Below are 22238 nucleotides of genomic sequence, written 5' to 3'. Positions count from 1 at the left end.
ACAAGATGGCACCTGGTTTGAGCCAAGATGAATGACATAAATTATTTTCTTTGCTGTTCAAAAAGCAAAACAACAACAACATGCCATGAAGCTGTCCTTGAAATTAAGAGTGTGCAACAGCGGTCTCTCAAAGCACTTGCCGACTTATAGATAGATATTCATTTTTGGGGTGGGGGGATGAACGGCAGCTTTCCCCATAATCATTTTTATGTTGCTAGCTTTCACTTTCTTGTACTCAAAAGTATACGGTGTAAACATTCTTTTAAGAATCATCCTCAGTATCGTTACTACTGCGGTTTTTTGGAGGGGGGAAAGCCCGCCCCCATTGGGGGCGTCCCCATGCCTGTTTTCTTTCATTTCTCTCTGCTATCGCGGTTCCTCACAAATATTCTTGCAAGCAGAAGTAAAGGTAGCAGAAGTCCAACTACATACTGTTGTGTCTATGTTCACCTTTTGTGGCCTTGGAAGAGTGTAACCCAGGGGTCCTCAATGTAGTGCCATTGGACACCATGGCGCCATTGGACACCATGGCACTCATCAGCACCTCTCCTGGTGCCCGCCAAGTGTTTTAGAAAGTGGGCGGGGCCAGCTGGGGCTTTTGCCAAGAGGGCTTCTGACTGGCCATTGGAGATTTCATTGGCCGTGCAGATTTTTTAAAACCTTGCTTTGACAGCAGCTGCCACTGCAGCACGAGGATCTTCACCCTGTGACTGAAGGTAAGCTGCGGCAGCCATTTTGTAGCTGTCTCCGCCTCCTGCAGCGGCCATGCTGTGTCAGAATTCTAGAGGTGCCTGGCGGCTCAAAACAATTGGGGACCTTTGGTCTAACCAGTGCAGAAACAAGATCTGCACGTGAGCTGGGACCACTAAAGGTAAAGGTTTCCCTTGCTTGAAAGCCAGTCGAATCCGACTCTAGGGTTGCAATGCTCATCTTCGTTTCCAAGCCGAAGATGATTTCCATGGTCCAAAGACATTTCCATGGTCATGTGGCCAGCATGACTAGACGCCAAGGCGCATGGAACGCCGTTACCTTTCCACTGATGCTGTACCTATTTATCTACTTGCAGTTTCTTGCTTTTGAACTGCTAGGTTGGCAGGAGCTGGGACCAGAGACGGGAGCTAACTCCGTCATGCAGCAAACTCGGGTCTCGAACGGCTGAACTACCGACCTTCCAGCCTGCAGTTCAGCGTCTTAACCACTGAGTCACCGCAGCTCCCAGGAAGAGCAAAAAACCACATGTAGTTATACTGGATTTGAACTGAGGGCCCGTCTTACAAGAAGCACACTAGCCTGCGAGAATGGTGTGAGCACGTCCCAGGCTCTTAGAAACAGGCAGCATCAATTAAGGCTGACATTCCGTAAGCACCTAAAGCGGTTTAAGTGGCACTTGGATACCTACAAGAAAACTGGATATTTTTTTTCCACAGTAGGTTTTTACAACAGTAATAGTTTTACATTGAGGCTTTACTACGGCAATGAAAACGGGCTTTGCTTGCCAGTTAACCAGACAGCAGGATAGCCTTTAAAGTGGCAGTTTTGCATTTTAGAACCCTGAAAACAAATCATAGTTCAATAAAGATTTGTTAATACAAAATTCACCTATTTGGGGCGGGGGGGGGAGCCTCAGTCAAGTTTTTTAAGACCCAATTTGAGCTGGGATTCCTGAGAAGTAAGAGTAATTCCCTCTTGAGACAAGTTTATACAAGTTTCTGTTAAGAGGAACATTAAAAAAAAATCTGTATTTTTGTAGGTATTCTTTCAGAGTTAGGAATAAAATAAGAATGCAGCTGTGCACAGCTGAATTGGTATTTAGAGAACAGTGCCCCCCTCTGTATTTCTCTCTCTCTCTCTCTCTCACACACACACACATACTCCTAGTTAGGTTATACATATACCAGACATACCATCTCTTTTTGAAGAGGACGAAAAATGGGAAGAGAAAGTAGAAAAGACTGCAACAGAAGAAGGAGGATAATGGTCATGTGTTGCACAAAAGGCTGGGTCCCTTACAGGGTTGCCAGGTCTAGATTGTGAAATTCGTGGTAGATTTGGGGGGTGGAGCCTAGGGAGGGAGGGGTTCAGGGAAGAGAGAGACCTCAGTGGGGTATAATGCCATAGAGTCCACCATCTGAAGCAGCCATATTTCTCCAGGTGAACTGATCTCTTTTACCTGGAGATGGCACCTGGTATTTTTGGCCACGGTGTGACAGAGTGTTGGACTGGATGGGCCACTGGCCTGACCCAACATTGGCTTCTCTTATGTTCTTATGAGACCAGCTGTAATTCAGGGAGATGTCCAGCTACTATCTGGAGGATGGCAAGTAGGGTTGGCAGTTCTGCGCTGGAAAATACCTGGAGACCTTGGGGGTGGATCCAGGAGAGGGCGGGGTTTGGGGAGGGGAGAGGCCTCAGCATGGTATAATGCCGTAAGGTCCACTCTTCAAAGTAGCCATTTTCTCCAGGGGAGTTGATCTCTGTCAGCTGGAGATCAGTTGTAAAAGCAGGAGATCCCCAGGCCCCACATGGAGGTTGGCAGTCCTATTGGCAAGTGCAACCCTAGTCCCATATCTCAGGCTGGGGGAGAGAGCTGGTCCAGGGTTTTGAACGCTTTAAGGTTACAGGCTTGTGCTCTCTCTAAAAGTGCTTATGGAACTGTTATGTATTGGGATTGAATCATTCCTGACTGAATCACTCCAGAGACTGGCTGAGCTTGGAGCACAAGAACAATAGCCTGCCAGGATTCTGAGAGTAACCAATCTAGTAGTAATGTTATGTAAACAGCCTATCACTGGGAGTGGGGTGTGTTTGGGTGTGGCAATTGCATGTTATTTAACAAAGCTGAGGCTCTGGAATCTTGTCTTGCTCTTGCTGAAATCACAAATAAAGTTGAGCTGATCACTAGACTTGAGCCTGCTCATCCATGGAACCCACTATTTAACAGGAACTTTTATTCGTTAGCCCGTGTTGAGGGTCCTATTTACTAGCACTGTTGGCTTTGAATGATGTGAAGGAAAACAGAGTTGGGGGGGGGTGTTCTCCCATCAGATTAGGGGCATCACCCTTCTTGTATAGATGGGACACTCTTTTGCCCCCCAGATCCATTCAAAACATCCAGTCAAATCTCTCTATGGATATATTTTAGGACTGCCAACCTCCAAATGGTACCTGGAGATCTCCCACTATTACAACTGATCTTCAGGCAACACAGATCCATTCCCCTGGAGAACATGGCTGCTTTGGGGGGAGGAGTCTATGGCATTATACCCTGCTGAGGTCCCTCCCCAGGCTCCACCACCAAAATCTCCAGGTATTTCCCAACTCGGAGCTGGCAACCCTAATGTATTTTTTTGGGGCCACCCCCCCCCCCCCATCTCAGGGTTGGCTTTATAACCCACTCTTCACTACCTGAAGGAGTCTCAGAGCAGCTTACAATCTCCTTCCCTTTCCTCTCCCCACAACAGACATCCTGTGAGGTAGGTGGGCCTGAAAGAATTCTCAGAGAACTGTGACTGACCCAAGGTCACCCAGCTGGCTTCATGTCGAGGAGTGGGGAATCAAACCCAGTTTTCCAGATTAGAGTCCGCTGCTCACCAAGCTGGCTCCCTGAAATGAACCTGAGATAATATACTAGGCTTATTTGCAGTCACAGGTTGAGAAGACTTACAACCAGAAATCTATTGAGATGTTGTTGTTGTTCAGTCGCACAGTCGAGTCCGACTCTTCGCGACCCCATGGACAAGATCACGCCAGGCCCTCCTGTCTTCCGCCGTCCTCTGAAGTTTGCTCAATTTCATGCTCATTGCATCTATGACACTGTCTAACCATCTCATCCTTTGCCGTCCCCGTCTTCTTCTTTGACCTTCAATCTTTCCCAGCATCAGGGTCTTCTCCAGTGAGTGCTCCCTTCTCAGTTGATGGCCAAAGTATTGAGATAAGAAAATATAATGTTCAGCTCTGTGTGTGTAGAAAGATAGATGGATGGATGATAGATAGAAACAGGGCCCATAACACTGGATTGTGGTTTGATTTTTTTGCACAGAAATCTCGTGCACTCACCAGACTCCCCCAAACTCTGAAAATGCATTCTTTTTTAAGGTCTACTTTTCTAATGGTTGCAGAGAGAAGCAACATTAGGAGACATCTGGATGTATACCGGGTGTGGTTTCCCTGGCTAATAGGAGAAGGGTCATAATGGGTTGCTAGAAATTTGAATATAAATCCAAGTTATGAGAAACTGCACTGATGCTGAGAAGCTATTCAGAGGCCAAATTAATTCAAAATAAATGGAGAATAGAATGCTATCCCAGAGAACAAAAAGGACAATATCATTCAAAGAGTCTTTTCAAAAACCATACGAAGAATGTTAAAGAGAAAGAAGAGTAAATACAGTTGAAATTATAGCGTGCTCCTTCATATGAAGACAGATCTGCTGTCTAATCAATTCTGCTTATTGACTGAAGAGCCTGGTAGTTTAAGTAAACCAAAGCATTCATCTGCAACGATGAAATAAGGGGGGGGGGAAGCGTCATAGTTTTCTGAAAATAAAATATAATATGAAAAAGTAGTGCCAAATGTATGGAAATAGATGTGAGGCATAACAGACAATTCATCTGTCACAGTTTGCATCAAGATGCATTAAAGGGATTGTATAAAAATAACGTATTGTTTTCAGTATTAATTACCTATCTTTCTTAAATCAGGCACACTATAAAATGAAATGCTAAAACTTTTCAACCAGCGTTTCAGCAGACTAAAGCAAAAACGTGCAGGCATATTTTTGATTTACTGATGCTTTAAGCTGTAAGGCAAGTGAACTTTTTTTTATATATATGTTTCGTTTGAAATATACTAGTAAAGCAAAGTGTTATTTTTCAGGCCCACAAAGACTTTCATGGACACAGTTATGCAGAATCAAAATACTTTGCTTGACAGCATGGATTTCCATCGTCTTCATAGCAGCCCTATAAAACGAGGTCGCGTCACCCTTATTCCCATTTTACAGGCAAGAAACAGACCAAACCCATCCCTAGCTCACATCTGAACCTAGATCTAAGCTTGACATACCATCCAATGGGCCACAGTAGCTCTCATCGTTCAGGTTAATTTAATTTATTCTTAAATGAATTTCATTAATTTGACGGAGATATAATAGTTCATTACAGTAGATTATAGTGATATCCTGAGGTATAACTGGAATTAGATCGGTAGTCGTAATGAGTCAAATTAATCCCTGGTATCGTTACATTGAACTAAGGGGAGAGGGAGCCACAAATGGGTATTTATCATGAAGAGGGGAAAAGCGATTGTTAACATGATTATGGGAAGGAAGCTCATCTCAAGAGAGGACAAAAACTTGTAACTTGCGTTCCTCTCCAGAACAGAAGATCCCTAATTGTAATCAAGCGGCATTTGCTAAACAAAACTGTTGTCTCCTTACCAGGGCTTTTTTTGTAGAAAAAGCCCAGCAGGAACTCATTAGCATAATAGGCCACACCCAATAGCAGAAACTCATTAGCATATTGGGCCACACCCCTGACAGCACCACTCACTAGCATATTAGGCCGCACCCACATGTTACCAGAAGTGTGGTCATCCAGCCACACCAACCTTTTGCTTCTTATTCTGTTTACCTTGTTTGTTGTCAAAACCCAGGGCTTTTTTTGTAGCAGAAACTCCTTTGTATGTTAGGCCACACACCCCTAATGTAGCCAATCCTAATGAGTTTCTGCTGTTGGGTGTGGCCTATTATGCTAATGAGTTCCTGCTGGGCGTGGCCAACTCAGGAGCCAGCCGGAACTCCGTTCCTGTGCGTTCCTGCCCAAAAACAGCCCTGCTCTTTACCTTGATTAACAGACTGAGAGCATGTCATGTGCTCCCTGCTCCTTCCCTCTTAAATGTGTGTTTCCGTCTTTATTTCACAGCTTCATCAATGTTAACACAAACTGCGGTTAGTTTAAAACTAGGGTTTGCAACCAAGGTACAGCTAATTCACAAACCCTGGTCGAAGCTTGCCATGGTTAGTGTTAGCACTGGTGCACACATAACACTGCAGCATTCTTAGTCACTAAAAGGAAAGGGCAAGGGAAATTCACAAACAATAAGAAAAAGGAAAGAGCAGTTAGTGAACTGGCAACATTTTGTAAGTGGGTGACATGCAGTTGAAGGCAGACTCTACCTCCTCCCTCTTTTGGTTTTTAAACTCAAACCTTCCTCTGAAAACGCTTAACACATTTGGGATCTGTTTCCATCAAAAAACCAAATTCTTTATGTACCTTAGCTGATCATAATAAATAAATTGAACTGAATCCCCTGTGCACCTAGTGGGAAAATGGCCCACAGAGTTGTTTGTGGTTCTCGGGAAGGGCTGTATCTCTCCAGAGTACTTAAAAACTATTCCCTGGATTTCTTTTCTTTTTTTTGTGTTTTTTTTAAAATATGTGCATGTGTGTGTGTGTGTACCTGGAAGTCATGGCGACCTCTGGTGACTGACCTCTAAGGGGCCTGGAGATGGCTGAATAAAGCCTGCCTCCACCTCCCGCTTCTGATATTTTCAAGGAGGTCTCCCGTCCTAGTGGTTGCCAGAGTCGACCCTGCTTAGCTTCCGAGATCTGACAAAATCAGGCTTGCCTGGGCTATCCAAGTCAGAACATTCCCTGGATTCCTTGATAAACTCATGGGGTTGGAAAAATACGGTATTTTTAGTACCTCGTGGGGTAAAAGCACACCCCAATGGCAAAAATGCACATTATCTGGCGTTTCTTTTTTAAGAAAGTAAACTGTAAGTGGCTGTACTTTGGGACATTGTTAACTGCTGAACAAATGACATTGTCATAAGAGGAAGAAGTTCTAGAGTTGTTTTTCAATGAATTCTACCAAAAAGAGTACAACCGGGTGCAAAACAACGCCATTACTCCAACATACCCTTCCTTTCCCTTCTATGGAAGAGTAACCGTAACTGATCTAGGGTTGCCAACCTCAAGGTAGGGCCTAAAGATCTCCCACTTTTAAAAATTGATCTCCGGGCAACACAGATCAGTTCCCCTGGGGAAAATGCCTGCATTGGAGGGTGGACTCTATGGCATTGTACCCTGCTGAGGTCCCTCACCAGGTTCCAGCCCCCCCCCCAAATCTCCAGGTATTTCCCAGTCCAGAGCTGTCAACCCTAATACATGTAAAAAAAAAGTTAAATGTAAGATTCATAATGGTTTCACAGGAAAGATCTGTAAGCAAGAGCAGGCACGAATCCACGAAGTGCCAGGAGTGCAAAACGTGAGTGCAAAACAGCCCTCACTCTGCTTCACTCACCTGCGGCAAGAGCGACAGCTAGAGCTTGCCGATTGGCAGCACACAGAATCTGAACGCCCAGGGGGAGAGCAGGGCACGCCTGTCTCACGGTGGCACAAACGACCGTCATGGCTGCGGTAATTTCTGCACCGATGCCGATGGTGTACGGCCGATCGTGCATGTTTTCAACAATCAAGCCATCCTGTGGGAATTCATACACAGAAAGCCTATTAAAATTAGCTGTCCAAAAACAAATAGAGAGCTTTGCATACAGAGGGTTGATTTGTAGATAAAGCACTAAAAATTTGCATCGTAATAACGTGGCTTAGTGCAGAACCTGAACTTTTTATACAGTACCCGGAGACTTCTCAGATTTCATTACTCAAAAACAACAGTCCACTCGGTCGCAAGTATGCTTGATTAAGGACAGGATTGCTTAACTTAGCTATGTTTAGAGCCTTCACAAATAAAATCACTGGATCTCTCTGCAAGAGAAGACAGAGGGATTTATGGGAGGAATGGGGAAGAAGGATAAAGGAAGGAAACCTCTCCCTGTCTCCCGCTCTGGTTCTTTCACCTACAGACTTTCTTTTTAAAAGAAGCATTCCACTGTTATTTAACTTAACGATACATCAACTCGCCCTGACCTGGATGTCCCAGACTAGCCTGGCCTGGTCAGATCTTGGAAGCTAAGCTGGGTTGTCCCCGGTTACTGTTTGGATGGGAGACCACCAAGGAATACCAGGATCAATGTTCCCTCTAAGCTGAGTTAGTGTGAGTTAGCTCACAGTTTTTTAGCTTCTGGCTCACACATTTTTAGCCTTTTGTTACTGTCCATCTACTTCTGCTTCATTGACTATGCTAAAGCTTTTGACTGTGTGGATCACAACAAACTATGGCAGGTCCTTAAACAGATGGGAGTACCAGACCACCTCACATGTCTCTTGAGAAACCTGTATAAGGGCCAAGAAGCGACAGTTAGAACCGGATATGGAACAACTGATTGGTTTAGCATAGGAAAAGGAGTGCGACAAGGATGTATTTTGTCACCTTGCTTATTTAATATATATGCAGAGTACATCATGCGAAATGCTGGCCTAGATGAATCACAAGCGGGAATTAAGATTGCTGTGGAAAAGATCAACAACCTCAGATATGCAGATGATACCACTCTGATGGCAGAAAGTGAAGAGGACCTTAAGAGCCTCTTGCTCAGGGTCAAAGCGGAGAGCACAAAAGTGGGCTTGAAGCTCAACATCAAAAAAACTAAGATCATGGCATCCCGCCCCATCACTCCTTGGCAAATAGAAGGGGAAGTCGTGGAAGTGGTGACAGACTTCACGTTCCTGGGATCCCAGATCACCGCAGACTGTGACAGCAGCCATGAAATTAAAAGACGCCTGCTCCTTGGGAGGAAAGCGATGGCGAACCTAAACAGCATGATAAAAAGCAGAGACATCACCCTGCCAACAAAAGTCCGCATGGTCAAAGCAATGGTATTCCCAGTAGTCATGTATGGCTGCGAGAGTTGGACTATATAAGGAAGGCCGAGCGCCGAAGAATAGATTCTTTTGAACTATGGTGCTGGAGAAGACTCTTGAGAGTCCCTTGGACTGCAAGAAGATCAAATCAGTCCATCCTAAAAGAAATCAACCCTGACTGTTCCCTGGAAGGCCAGATAATGAAACTGAAGCTCAAATACTTTGGCCACCCAATGAGAAGGGAGCACTCACTGGAGAAGACCCTGATGCTGGGAAAGATTAAAGGTCAAAGAAGACGGGGACGGCAAAGGATGAGATGGTTGGACAGTGTCATCGACGCAACGAACATGAAATTGAGCCAACTTCAGAGGACGGCGGAAGACAGGAGGGCCTGGCGGGAGCTGGTCCATGGGGTCGCGAAGAGTCGGACTCGACTGTGCGACTGAACAACAACAACACACATTTTTGCCTTAGCTCAGGAAGGTCAGCTCCAGAGCAAAATAATTTATGCAGGAGCCAAATGGCTCACTCACAACTTCAATGCCAGCAGCTCACAAAATAGAATTTTTGCTCACAAGACTCCACAGGTTAGAGGGAACCTTGACCAGGATCGCTATGCAGAGGCAGGCAGTGGCAAAAAAAACCCCTCTGAACTTCTCTTGACTAGAAACCCCCTGATGGCACAGATCAATCAACCAAATCTGTCTCTGCCTGGGATAAGTACTTTGAAAAATACATCAGGTAGTACACGAACACTGCAATTCCACTGTATTCATGTAGCAAAACTCCTTCAGCAGAAATGTAGACACTTTGTTCACCCTTGCCCTGGTCTTAATTAATTTCCTCTAGGCTAGGACCAACTGTAATGGTGCAACTTCAGCAACTTATTTGGCTGGTGAAACTTTCCTATAGAAGAAGAGAGTGGATTATACCCCGCCCTTCACTACCCAAGGGAGTCACAGAGTGGCTTACAAACTCCTTTCCCTTCCCCTCCCCACAACAGACACCCTGTGAGGTAAAAGAAGAAGAAGAAGAAGAGATTGGATTTATATTCTGCCCTTCACTACCCAAAGGAGTCTCAGAGCGGCTTGCAAACTCCTTTCCCTTCCCCTCCCCACAACAGACACCCTGTGAGGTAAAAGAAGAAGAAGAAGAGATTGGATTTATACCCCGCACTTCATTCCCCAAAGGTGTCTCTGAGCGGCTTGCAAACTCCTTTCCCTTCCCCTCCCCACAACAGACACCCTGTGAGGTAAAAGAAGAAGAAGATGAGATTGGATTTATACCCCGCACTTCACTCCCCAAAGGTGTCTCAGAGCGGCTTACAAACTCCTTTCCCTCCCCCTCCCCACAACAGACACCCTGTGAGGTAGGTGGGGCTGAGAGGGTTCTGACAGAAACTGCTCTTTTTCAAGAACACCTCTGACAGAACTACAGCTTGCCCAAGGTCATCCAGCAGCTGCAAGTGGAGGAGTGGGGAATCAGACCCGGTTCTCCCAGATTAGAGTCCGCACACTTAACCACTACACCAAATTAGCCTGAACCTGTTGCAACTGGTATGCCTTAGGGCAGTGGGCCCAAATCTTTTTCAGCCTGTGGACACCTTTGGAACTTTGACATAGGGTGGTGGGCACCAATGGCCACTAAGAGTGGAGGACCCCCCCTTTGCACACACAGAAGAAGCCCAAGTGCAGAGGACAACAGGAGCAATTTCTAAAAAATACATCGGGGAAAGAGGAGTGAAAGAGAATGAAACCAACCCTGTAGTGACAGCTGCCAGTGGAGCGATATTGTTTTAATCTGCACAACCAATCAGAACTCCAGTAGGCAATCAGAAACGCTGCTGGGCAGGATCCCTACCTGGCCCCACCCACTTTCTAAAAACCCTTGGCAGGCAGAGAAAGTTTCGGCATGTGCCATAGTGGCCCACAAACACCATGCGTGGGACCCTTGCTTAGGTGCTGAGGTACACAAACTAACAGTTCCAGAGCAAGACCACCACAGTCCAAACATGCTGGCAAGTTATGTTCACGGGATTAACTTCTCACATGTTTAGGACGAAGAGTAATACTGGTATTAAGACACACATAAACACAGCCAAAACATCTTTTTCCTCACCAGCAAAAGTTATTAGTTAGAGTGCGTTAGTACAAATGCCCGTTTGTTTTAAAAAAATAACCCTCTGATCAGAAGCATGACTTTTGTAAAGCAATCACATAAAGTAATAAGACGGAGTTCAATTATACTAATTTCGGACAAACTGTAAAGAGCAAGGCGACGTTAATTTGTAACCTTCACTTTCAAGTACGTGCCGTCGTCAGACCTTAATTATCCCAATGGAATACGGAGCATCGGTTATGGTTTGAGGAGACCCAAAGAGAAATTAATGCAGACTAGGGCAGAAAAGACTTATTTGAAACAGCTGGAGTTCTTGTTTTCCCTTCTGCATTCCAACAACAAAAAGGCTAAGAAATGGAGACCCGGGAGCACTGCTCTGTTCTTGGGTGACGGCTGTGGCACAGAGTGCCATTTTCCAGTTTCCAAAGATTCACCAGCTGCCTGCAAGAGGGTGACCTGCCCACCATCACTGATGCCTTAGAGACCCGGAAGCTGGACTAAGGGGGTGCTTCTCTATGCAGGGCTCATGTTCCTATGGCTCGTGATTTAATATTGTGGTTTTAAATTGTAAGCCATCTTAAGCAGGACTCTGAAGAGGCAATGCAGAAGTATAAGCCTGGAAGCTTCTACTGGTACAATGGCAAAGATGGGTCATTGCTGGGGTTGCCCACCTCCAGGCGGGGCCTGGAGATCTCCCAGAATTAAAACTGATCCCCAGACCACACAGATCAGTCCGCCCAGAGGAAATGGCTGCTGGGGAGGGCAGACTCAATGGTGTCATACCCAGGGCTATTTTTGGGCAGGAACGGAGTTCCGGCTGGCTCCCAAGTTGGCCACGCCCAGCAGGAACTCATTAGCATAATAGGCCACACCCAACAGCAGAAACTCATTAGGATTGGCTACATTAGGGGTGTGTGGCCTAACATGCAAAGGAGTTCCTGCTCCAAAAAAAAGCCCTGGGTTTTGACAACAAACAAGGTAAACACAATAAGAAGATAAAGGTGGGTGTGGCTGGATAACCACACTTCTGGTAACATGGGGGTGTGGCCTAATGTGGTAATGAGCTGTGCTGTCAGGTGTGTGGCCCAATATGCTAATGAGTTCCTGCTGTTGGGTGTGGCCTATTATGCTAATGAGTTCCTGCTGGGCTTTTTCTACAAAAAGAGCCTGCCCTGGCTGAGGTCCCTCTCCTCCCCCAACCCTGCCCTTTCCAGGCTCTGCAGCTCCAACCTCCACGAATTTCCCAACTCAGTGTTGGCTACCCTAGATAGTACTCAGTTCTAGACCGTGCAAACCCATTTTTGGTTCACTTCCCGGCTGAGCTTGAACTGCAGAATGCCTGGTTATGAAGGCTGAAGCTGAAGCAGAAGAAGAGGAAGAGGAGGAAACCCTTCACTACCCGAAGGAGTCTCAGAGCGGTTTATAATCCCTTTCCTTCCCCCCCCACAACAGACACCCTGTGAGGTAGGTGGGGCTGAGAGAGCTCCTCTCAAGAACTGCCCTTGAAAGAACAGCTCTGAAAGGATTTATGGTGTGACCCAAGGTCACACCAGCAGCTGCATGTGGAGGAGTAAGGCATCAAACTCCGGTTCTCCCAGAATAGAATCCGCGCTCCTAACCACTACACCAACCTGGCTGTAGCCCCCCCCCCAAAAGTCCAATGCAAACCAACTTGGTGGGCACGTCAAGGAGAGTGAGCTGGGAGCACCCTGCGATTTTGGAGCATTGAGCCCCCAGGGTGGGGGGCTTTTTTATCCAGATCTTGCCCTTTACTCGGCCTGGGCTCTTTTTCTCCTATAGGGCTTTAAGTGCAGCGGCTGAGATGCTCTTCTAGGAGCCATTTTTCTGAGTACTGTTTTCCAGTGAGAACAGGGCTCCCGGAACTGTGGAATGATCTCCCTGTTCAACCATTTTTCCAAATTTTGTTTTTGTTGCATTTAAAAAAGCGTTTTAGTGTTTTGTTCTTTTTTTGAAAAAAAAATCATAAATGGGTTTATTATCTGGTAAACCACCTTGGGGGCATTTTGCTGTTGTGGTGGCTAAATAGTAGAAACAGACACACTGGCAGTAGCTACTTAATCATTAAGTCAAATTTATTATCATTAACGCAGTTGTCTTCACACCCAAACTGTGAGATGGGTTACCATATCTTTAAAGGCTGAAATAAAAAGAGAAAGTGACTTTGTTAGGGTTGCCATCTCCAAGTGGTAGCTGGAGATGCCCTGGGATGACAACTGATCTCCGTGCGGTACAGATCAGTGCGCCTGGAGAAAACTGCTGCTTCGGAAGGTGGACTGTGGGTCAGGTCACACGGACATTTAGTGCGGGCTTCGATGCTGATCCCTCGCACATTAAAGTTTCCTGTTCATATTGGCAAACCCGCCTCCCGCACCGAAGCGGGCTGAGTCCCGCGGTTTCCGCTCTTTTTATCTGCGTTTTCTGACACCCGTTGGAACAGGTGTTTTCCGATATCTCGCGCTTTGTATCCGCGGTTTTGGTATCTGGACAGCAATCCGCCGTGACCGCGCTACCCTCCCCCCCTTTTTTGTGTTTCCAGTTTAAGTTATGCGCCTGTGCAAACAGGCGCTAGCTTTTATTTTGGTCTTCTTAGTTTGTATGTACGCCTAAGCGCATGCGCAGGTTTTTTTTTTAAACCCTGCGCCACCGCGGGGACGGCGCGCTGTGTGATCAGTACTTCACGCGAGTGAAGCGGAAGATAGAGGGACCGTCTGACCACCTCCAAGCGATATAAAATGTCGCGGATAGAACTGTGGGAAAACTAGCGCGGTAAGAGGTCCGTGTGACCGTGGCCTGCATGGCATTATACCCCAACGATGTCCCTCCCCTCCCCAAACCCTGCCCCTCTTCAGGCTCCACCCCCAAAATCTCCAGGTATTTCTCCACCCGGAGAGATCTAGATTCAGGACTGCTTATTTTTTATTTTTATTTTATTTATCCTTGGATTTATATCCCACCCTACCCCGAAGGCTCAATGGTTAATGGAGATGCTGTGCCTTTTATTGACTTCCAGAAGTCAGCACCATGCCCTGAATGATTTAGAGGAACAGACATGCTTTCTACAGCTGGAAGTCCAAAAAGCAAACCATCACTATTTTCACAAGGTCTTTAAATTCTTCTGGCAGCACTTAGGTGAAAAGGATAAAAATGCTTCTTATCCATTAAAAAATTGAAAATGAAAGCCTTTGACATTATCCTTTTGAGCACAGCCAATTGTGTGTACTATTTATAGACCCATTAGAAAATCAATAGGATTTTATGTTTTATCGCTGTGGCGGTCTTTTCCATCAGCAGAAAGATCCTAAACTACACAGGCCTAATCAAAGAAATGAATGCATGTTTGCCCACAGAAGTCCCTTTGCTCAAAGCTTTAAATGCATGTTGCTTTTAATGCTTTAGAACAGATTTCCATCTTACTTTCTAGTTCAACACAGGATTGTCCCAACAAAATGCTGATTACTGCAACCTCTGTCTCACCTATAAATACCTGAATCTAACCAATAGAGAGAGGGATGCTTCAACTGCAGGAAAATGACCCAAGAAGAGCCTGTGTGGTGGTGGGGGTTCTCCATCACTAGTTAAAATTTCCATTTGTCTTATGTTAAGTGCAATCCTGCTTTCCAGCTAGTAAGCCCCACTGAATAAATGGAGCAAGATCTGAAGTCAGGGGTCCTCAACACCATGGTGCCCACCAACCTTTACCTTTGCCCACCAAGTGTTTTGAGAAAGTGGGTGTGGCCAGATGGAGCCTTTGCACACCAAGGCTTCTGGTTGCCCATTGGAAAACTGAATGGATGTACGGATTTTTTAAAATGTTGCTTTGGCTGCAGCTGCCACCAAGGCACAAAGATCTTCACTGTGTCCCTGCACATAAGGTGCAGCAGTCCTTTTGTGGCTGGCTCCACCTCCTGCAGCAGCCCTTTTGTGGCTGTGCCCACCACCCCATGTCAGAATTCTAAGTAGACCTCATTAGGATTGTTCTTATTTACTCTTAACAGTACATTATTTAAAAGTAATGGCTCCGTGTTCCACATTTATAGGCCTCTTTGTTTAGAGGCAGCAAACCTCTGGATACCAGTCCTAGGAGGCAAACCAGATGAAGATATTGGTCTTAGGGATGCCAACCCCAGGGTTGGAAATTCCTGGAGATTTGTGGGTGGAGACTGGGGAGGGGAAGCAACCCTAATTGACCTCTATGTCCAGTTTGTTAGCCCTCCAGAAAAACTGGTTGGCCACTGTGCGGAACAGGATGCTGGCCTAGATGGACCAGTGGTCTGATCCGGCTGGGTTCATGTTCTCCTAACTTTGTTAATATAATGACTACGATCTTCTCCCTCTGCTTTCAGCCTTTTAAGGAATCTGCATTTGGTGCCAGAGAGCCACTGGATCAACCACAGTTTTTAGTATTTTCTCTGGGAGGCTGCTATTCTACCTTCTTCTGGGAAAGGCAAAAGAGCAAGCTGATACCAGCACTACTCTGTCTGATCAAATCTACTTAGTACTCACCAGAGGCATCATATAAGAGACCTACACCATTTTCTTTAAGTCTTCGGCCTGATGAAAAGTTCGGGAGAACTCAAATGCTCACACACTGTTTTGAGGAGGAGGAGGAGGAGATTGGATTTATACCCAGCCCTTCACTCGGAGTCTCAGAGCGGCTTACAAACTCCTTTCCCTTCCCCTCCCCACAACAGACACCCTGTGAGGTAGGTGGGGCTGAGAGAGCTCTGACAGAAACTGCTCTTTTTCAAGAACAGCTCTGACAGGACCTTAGAAAATGTTTACTGTTGAGCTGTTGTTTGCCTGAGAGTGTGTGACTGGTCCAAGATTACTGTACTGGCCTTCATTTAATTAACACTGATATTTGGCTTTCATTTCCCTAACAAGCACGATTGATAAAATATGGGCATTTGAATGGTCTAGAAAAGACACAAGACTTGCTTTACTGGATCAAAGCAAAGGGTCATCTGGTTCTACCAAAGGCCAGCTAGATGCTTTGGAGGCCTGCCAAGGATGGCATGCAAGTGGTGGACAATTGCTGGCCACAGCATACGGTACCATTTCCATATACGGATTTCCAATTAGCTATGACAGTGTGCATGCTCATTGATTGGTTCATTCTCTGTGATATCGTCCAGTCCTTTTCAAAAGATGAGCCAAGTTATTCACCACTGTAACTAGTAACCATCACCATATCATGTGGCAGTGCAGTCCCTAAACTAAAGGGTGTGTTATGTGAAGGATGTCTTCCTTTGACAATCTTGGACCAACTGTCAATCAGCTTTGTTGGGTGACCCAGAGTTCCAGTCGTGAGAGGAAGAAAAGTTTCCCTCTTTCCACATTAATCATAATTTTAAATAGGAAAAAATATCAGGAGACAATGAGGATCATTTAGGGGATGGGGATCACCACTACAGGGGAAAACCATGGTCCCTGGTGAAACCGAAGCTTCGCCGCAAATACTTTATGCAAGAGCAAATATGGAACAAAAAAGTTCAGCACCTGTATAAGAGCAATAATGTTGCTATATTTTCCCCTTAATCATAATGAAAGCAGAACATGGCAAAATTGAGAGGGTTCTAAACTCTTTGAATCTGTCGCTGCATATAATCTTGTCATGGCAATTTGATTATGTTTGGCAAAACAAGCATATAGCAGCTACAGTTTTTCAGCACAGATGGCATCATGTCTGAGCATTCACTTGTTTTCATTAATATGCTCCAACATTATAAATCTTCCATATTTATTATGTTTCTGTCTTTAAAAAAAATCACTAATGCATCAGACAAGCCACCTTCTAAAAAAAACCTGAGGATTTGCTTTCATCAGTCATGTCTGCATGCCGCTTTTGAAATGGGAAGACATACTGGTAATCTTTTTCTATGCTGCTTCACAGTTTCAGCAAAAAAATTTAAAGGGCCCAGGAAAGAGTTATACCTACAAAAAGGAAGCTGTTCACAGACCAGTGCCATTAGTATAGATCCCCCCCTGAAGTCTGTAGAAATACACCACCGTTACATGGCATGCCAACCGACCAAAAGGAACCTACAGAGCCACTGGAAGAGCGATTTCCCTGCCCCCTCTGCCCTCTATACTGGCCTTAACACTGCAAAGATTTACCCACAATGGCACGCAACAAGCTCTAACTCAAAGTCCGTTGTTTTTTAGATCCATGAGATTCTGAGGTTTCATTTAAAAAACTGTAGTCCTCATGGTTACTGAAAAAATATTAGGAAATATATGCGCGTTTTCCATCAAAAGCAGGTTTTGTATGTAAATAAGCAGATCTTCTGCAACACGTGTTCTCCTTTTCTGTTCCCCATGTCCTGTGCCCTTCCTAGCTATGTCTCTCTGCCATCTCCAAGGGCACACAGACCAACTTTATTAATTATATTACGCAAATACTGTAGGCTGTCTTGATGTGCCCCGACGTTTTGCCTTTCCCGCTTTCAAGCCTTACTGAAACATCACACAAACCAGGGTTTTACTCTAATGTAATTAACTTGTTGCAGGCAGATATATCATAAGAAAAACACTGTTGTGCCGCCTTGGGGAAAGGCAGCATGGAAATGTTTTAAGTAAATGTTCTAAGTAAATAAATGAAATAATGCTTTAGGGTCATGGTATCCATCCAGAAAAGGCATTCTCTCCGAAGGAATGGGTTTGGCAATCTATACTGGGATCACACCTTACCACCAGCGGCTCTGAGTAGCCACGTTTCAGCCGTCCCATGTGGCAGGGACCTAATTTATGCAGCAGCTGAATCGCTCACTTACAACTTTCATGCCAGCACCTCACAAAGTTGAATTTTTGCTCACAAGGCTCCACAGCTTAGAGGGAGCATTGCGTACCACTACTTTTTTAATGTTACTAATAGTTTAAAATGCATAGGATTTGGAGCAAGACTTTATGAAATATACATAAGAAAAAGAAGACGACAGAAGCTATCAAGACAAGATGCTAGGTCTGTAAAATCCTGATATGGAGGTTGAGTGAATGTGGACTAGTGGCATGTGAAATGTTTCAGTTGCTGAAGTTGAGGGGAGTTTAGCACCAAGCAGTGCCTGGGTGGGAACGTTCCTGGGAACCGTATGTTATCCTTAATTGCCAGGAGGAAGAAAAAGGCAAAACAACAACAACAACAACAAAATTGTATGGCAGCAGTCACATGTGTTTGCGGAACTTCATCTGTACTTCACAGCCACATGCAAATCTATCCTGTTTCTAGCTCAGAGCTGATTCCTGGTTTTTACCACCCTTCCATTTCATTACAAACCACCTCTCCCAAGAACCTTTCTTTTTCCAAGTTCACCAGTTCTTCCCTTCACAACTCCCCATTCAGATGAACTTTGTCTTTTTACCAACTTTAAAGTCAGACCTTTGATTCAACCTGATTCCAGTTGTAAAGTGGTGTGAATTTACGAACCTATGTAGAACACCTAATGACAAAAACAATCTGCTCCAATAAAAATCAGCCAGAAAATAATACCGGAAGCAGAAACTGCTGGTCCGTTTAAGCTCTACTGGAAGGCTAGATACTAGGGTATCGCATCGCTGCCGTACCAGCAATTTATATTTTCCACTGCAGGCAGGTTGAAGAGGAAAATGTGTGGCAACACAGGGATATGGGTGCAGTGGAATGTGTAAAATGTACCCTGACCTTTTAAAAGGACATGCACCTTGTTAAAAAATCTGCCGACCTATGGAAATTACTGCAACGACCGAGGGCCAATGGAAATTCAAGTTGCTGGGTACCTGACTGTTGTTGCCTCTGGCTGACAGTGGCCTTTCAGGTCTCGCCTTCTATATGGCAAAAGAGCGCTTGCTGTCGAAAGACACTTCACAGGAAAGTCGTTGTTGGGAAACTAAAGAGAAAGGTGCAAGCTGTATTTGGGCATGTAACTTTTGAGTCAGATATGCCCCTAATTGCAAAATGTTAACAATGTTAAATGTTAACAGTGTTAAATGTTAAATGTTAACAATGTTAAATTGCAAAATGTTAACAATTTCAAAATGTTAACAAACATAACATGCTCTTTATAAACACATGAAGCTGCCTTCTTTCATTGGTCAGATCAGTGGCCTATTCTATTTATTCTGACAAGCAGAACTCTGTTGTCTCAGGCAAAGAAAAGTATTTCCCAATACCTGCTGTAATCTTTTAAATCAGGGAAGCCAGGGATTGAGCTCAGAGACTTATGCACATAAAAGCATATGCTCTACCAGAGAGGTAGGAGCTCTTGTTGGGCGTTTTCTCTTCTGAATCCTAAAAACAGAGCACTCAACTGCATTAACAAGACACTATGAGAAAAAGGAATTTCCCATCGAGGCCAGTCATCTGTGAGAGAGGGCTGAAGTTGCTCGGCCTGTAATTGAAGCATGGGTCACTTGCTTGACCTATCTGAACTATTTCATCAAACTGTTCTTTGATACATATTCATTCTTGCTGCATTTAGCAGGCTGCATTTGAGCTGGTGTACATGTCTAACTTGCAAGTATTTTACTGTGCTCATGGTTTAGTACCTAGAAGAGGCCAGGAAGGACAGAAAGATGGGCTAGGTCAATATTCATGTATCTTCCAGCTCATAAATTCCACGTTCTTGGAATTTCAAGTATATGGAATGTTCCAGAAAGAAGCGCAATACAACCTCCGATTAAAAGTTTCACCATTTGGATTGCACAAAGCATAATAGCCATTTTTAAAAAAATGCATATGAGAACAGCTGGGAACTCTGGTCTTGTTTGGGCTCCTGGAAATCTGAGGCAAGCATCATGGAATTAAAATTATTTTTTTAACCCTGCTGAAAGTTATCGTATGTAGCCTGCACATACCCATGGATTGCAAAAATCAGCTGAAAAATATATTCGCAACGTTAAGTCTCATAAATCAGAAGGAGAAAGTGCTCTATATGTAGTCCAATTACATCATACAATTTATAAACTCCTTTAAAGATTTTGAGAGAGGGTGATTAGGAGTTTTCACAGTAAGCATAGCAATTCCAGATGAAGGCTGTTACAGAATTCATGCAATGCCTTCACAGACAATGGCTCTGCACATGCCGTTATTATTGCAAACAACATAAATTACATCAGAATGCACGCAGCCCATGCACTGACTAGACGCAGCTCTCGGGATCCTGCCAGGCTTCCCATAAGTCTTCCAGTTCTGAACAAGTTGACTGATTTCTGTCCCAGAATAATATTTACACAATATGTACCTGCATTAAAGTTTCTAGCATGACATCGTCACATCTTGTATAGATGCAAGATTTCCCACACAGTTTAACCACATAAAATATCAGAAGTAACAAACAGATGACGGAACGAGAGTACGCGTGAGTGTGCCATTTCTTACAACTCCTGCAGCCCTGTAAATTTCCGCTTCCCGACAGGCTTCTTCGGTGATCTGAGCCACTGGCAAAGTATTCCCAGGGGTTCCTGAAAAAATAAAAATGTCTCTGTGGACGAACATAGTGCACGATGCAGTGGTCAGAGTTCTGGACTAGGATTTGGGAGACCCAGTTTCAGATGTCAGCACTGCAATGGAAGGGCACTGGGTTACCCATGGCTGGTTTCTCTCTTTCTCTTTATGCCTAACTTATCTCACAGGGTTGCTGCTGTGAAGAAAAAATGGAGGAGAGGAAAGGACAACACGACACTGGAAGAAGAGGAAGAGGAGGAAGGAGGAAGGAGGAGGAGTTGGATTTATAACCCGCCCTTCACTTGGATCTCAGAGCTGCTTACAATCGCCTTCCCTTCCTCTCCCCACAACAGACACCCTGTGAGGTAGGTGAAGTTGAGAGAGTCTGAGAGAACTGCGCTTGAGAGAACAGCTCTGAGAGAATGGTGACGGAACCAAGGTCATCCAGCTGGCTGCATGTGAAAGAGCGGGGAATCAAACCTGGTTCTCCAGATTAGAGTCTGCCACTCTTAACTACGACACTAAGCTGCTTTGGGTATAAATAAATATACATAAATCCACACAGAAGCAGCTGCTTTGGGTATAAATAAATATACATAAATCCACACAGAAGCATTTGGTGTCGCCAGAGACAGGTAACGAGCCAGACGTCCAGTCACATGGCCAAACAATCTTTGCTTACTACCCCTTCTAGGATCACATCATAAAATGTCCTTACAGATTAGGATTATTTAAGCATTAAAATGGGGGCAAATAACCAATAAGGCACATATCTTAACGAGTGACCAGAATGGACTAGTTGTTGCTTGGGCATAATATACATAGGCCCCGGTCACACAGCAAAGTTGCCGCGGGAGAGGCACGGGAGTCCCGTGGATTTTCCAGGCGCGATCTCACCCCAACATCTGGGAAGCGCAGTGCTCCCATGGCAAACCCATGGCTTCCCGCCGAAGGTGCGGAGTTAAAAACTAGTACCTACGAGGTACTAGTTTCCTGAAACCACGGGCCAAGGGAGGGCGTCTGATCGCGTTCCCAGTGGACTTACGTGGCATCCGGCGCGTCTCCGCAGGTTGCGCTATAGCACCCAAAAGCGCATGCGCACAAAGAGTGATTGCTAGTGCGATCGCGCGGCACGGCTTCTGTGCCGCACTGCAGGATACCCATCTGATCGGCATTTCCCCTGAACCATGGGACCTCAACCAGGACGTGTGCTTGGGCAGCCACGCATTACTTTCCTCCAGGGCAATTAGCCACGCCTCCCCCCCCCATGATATCCGGCCTCCCCCCCCCCCCCCCAGCCGTGTGACCGGGGCCATAATACACTGAATTCAAAGCCAGATCAAAGGGTTGTGTCCAACCAGCTTTCTCACTCAGCCTTGCCCAATTCCCCACCTTACTACAGTCCATCACACACAGCTTTTGTACATGCATGCCCCATGATCTCTGGAATAGGTCTTTAGGCAGCCAAAAGGGATGCTTCTTTTCTTTTTCATTAACAGAAGTCAGTTGGATCCAACCCAAAGCACTCCAGTGAAAACCTTTATGCATTCTCTTCTCTTAGTTACTAGACATTATAACAGTCCTGGCAATTGAGTCCTAAGTACAGTCTAAATCTTTAACTTCTTTGAAGAGGAACACATTGGTCTGTATTAGGTTTATATACATTAACCCATCATAGTGATTTCATCCTGAAGTGCAAACTCATCTTACATCCCATTTGTACATGCCAGGGTGTCTTGTGACTTCTGCATGTTTTTAAAGCAGACTATCCTTATCACAATAATCATAACCAATAAGGCACATATCTTAACGAGTGACCAGAATGGACTAGTTGTTGCTTGGGCATAATATACATAGGCCCCGGTCACACAGCAAAGTTGCCGCGGGAGAGGCACGGGAGTCCCGTGGATTTTCCA

General features: G+C 45.1%; 1 protein-coding gene across 1 annotated transcript in view; it reads right to left on the bottom strand.

The window, feature by feature from the left end:
* LOC107111200 (uncharacterized protein F13E9.13, mitochondrial-like) overlaps nucleotides 1-22238 on the bottom strand; it is a 28950-nt gene that overhangs the window by 5727 nt on the left and 985 nt on the right. The window contains exons 2-3 of the mRNA XM_015412131.1: nucleotides 20257-20339; nucleotides 7306-7486 (exon numbers count right to left, since the gene is read on the bottom strand). Of these exons, the coding sequence (XP_015267617.1) occupies nucleotides 7306-7486; nucleotides 20257-20339 (264 nt within the window). The remainder of the gene's footprint in view (nucleotides 1-7305; nucleotides 7487-20256; nucleotides 20340-22238) is intronic.

Source organism: Gekko japonicus, unplaced genomic scaffold, assembly GCF_001447785.1.
Source record: "Gekko japonicus isolate JY-2015 unplaced genomic scaffold, Gekko_japonicus_V1.1 scaffold2067, whole genome shotgun sequence".
Taxonomy (NCBI): Eukaryota; Metazoa; Chordata; class Lepidosauria; order Squamata; family Gekkonidae; genus Gekko; species Gekko japonicus.
The sequence above is the reverse complement of the archived record's forward strand: the minus strand, read 5'-3'. Positions and strand labels throughout refer to the sequence as shown.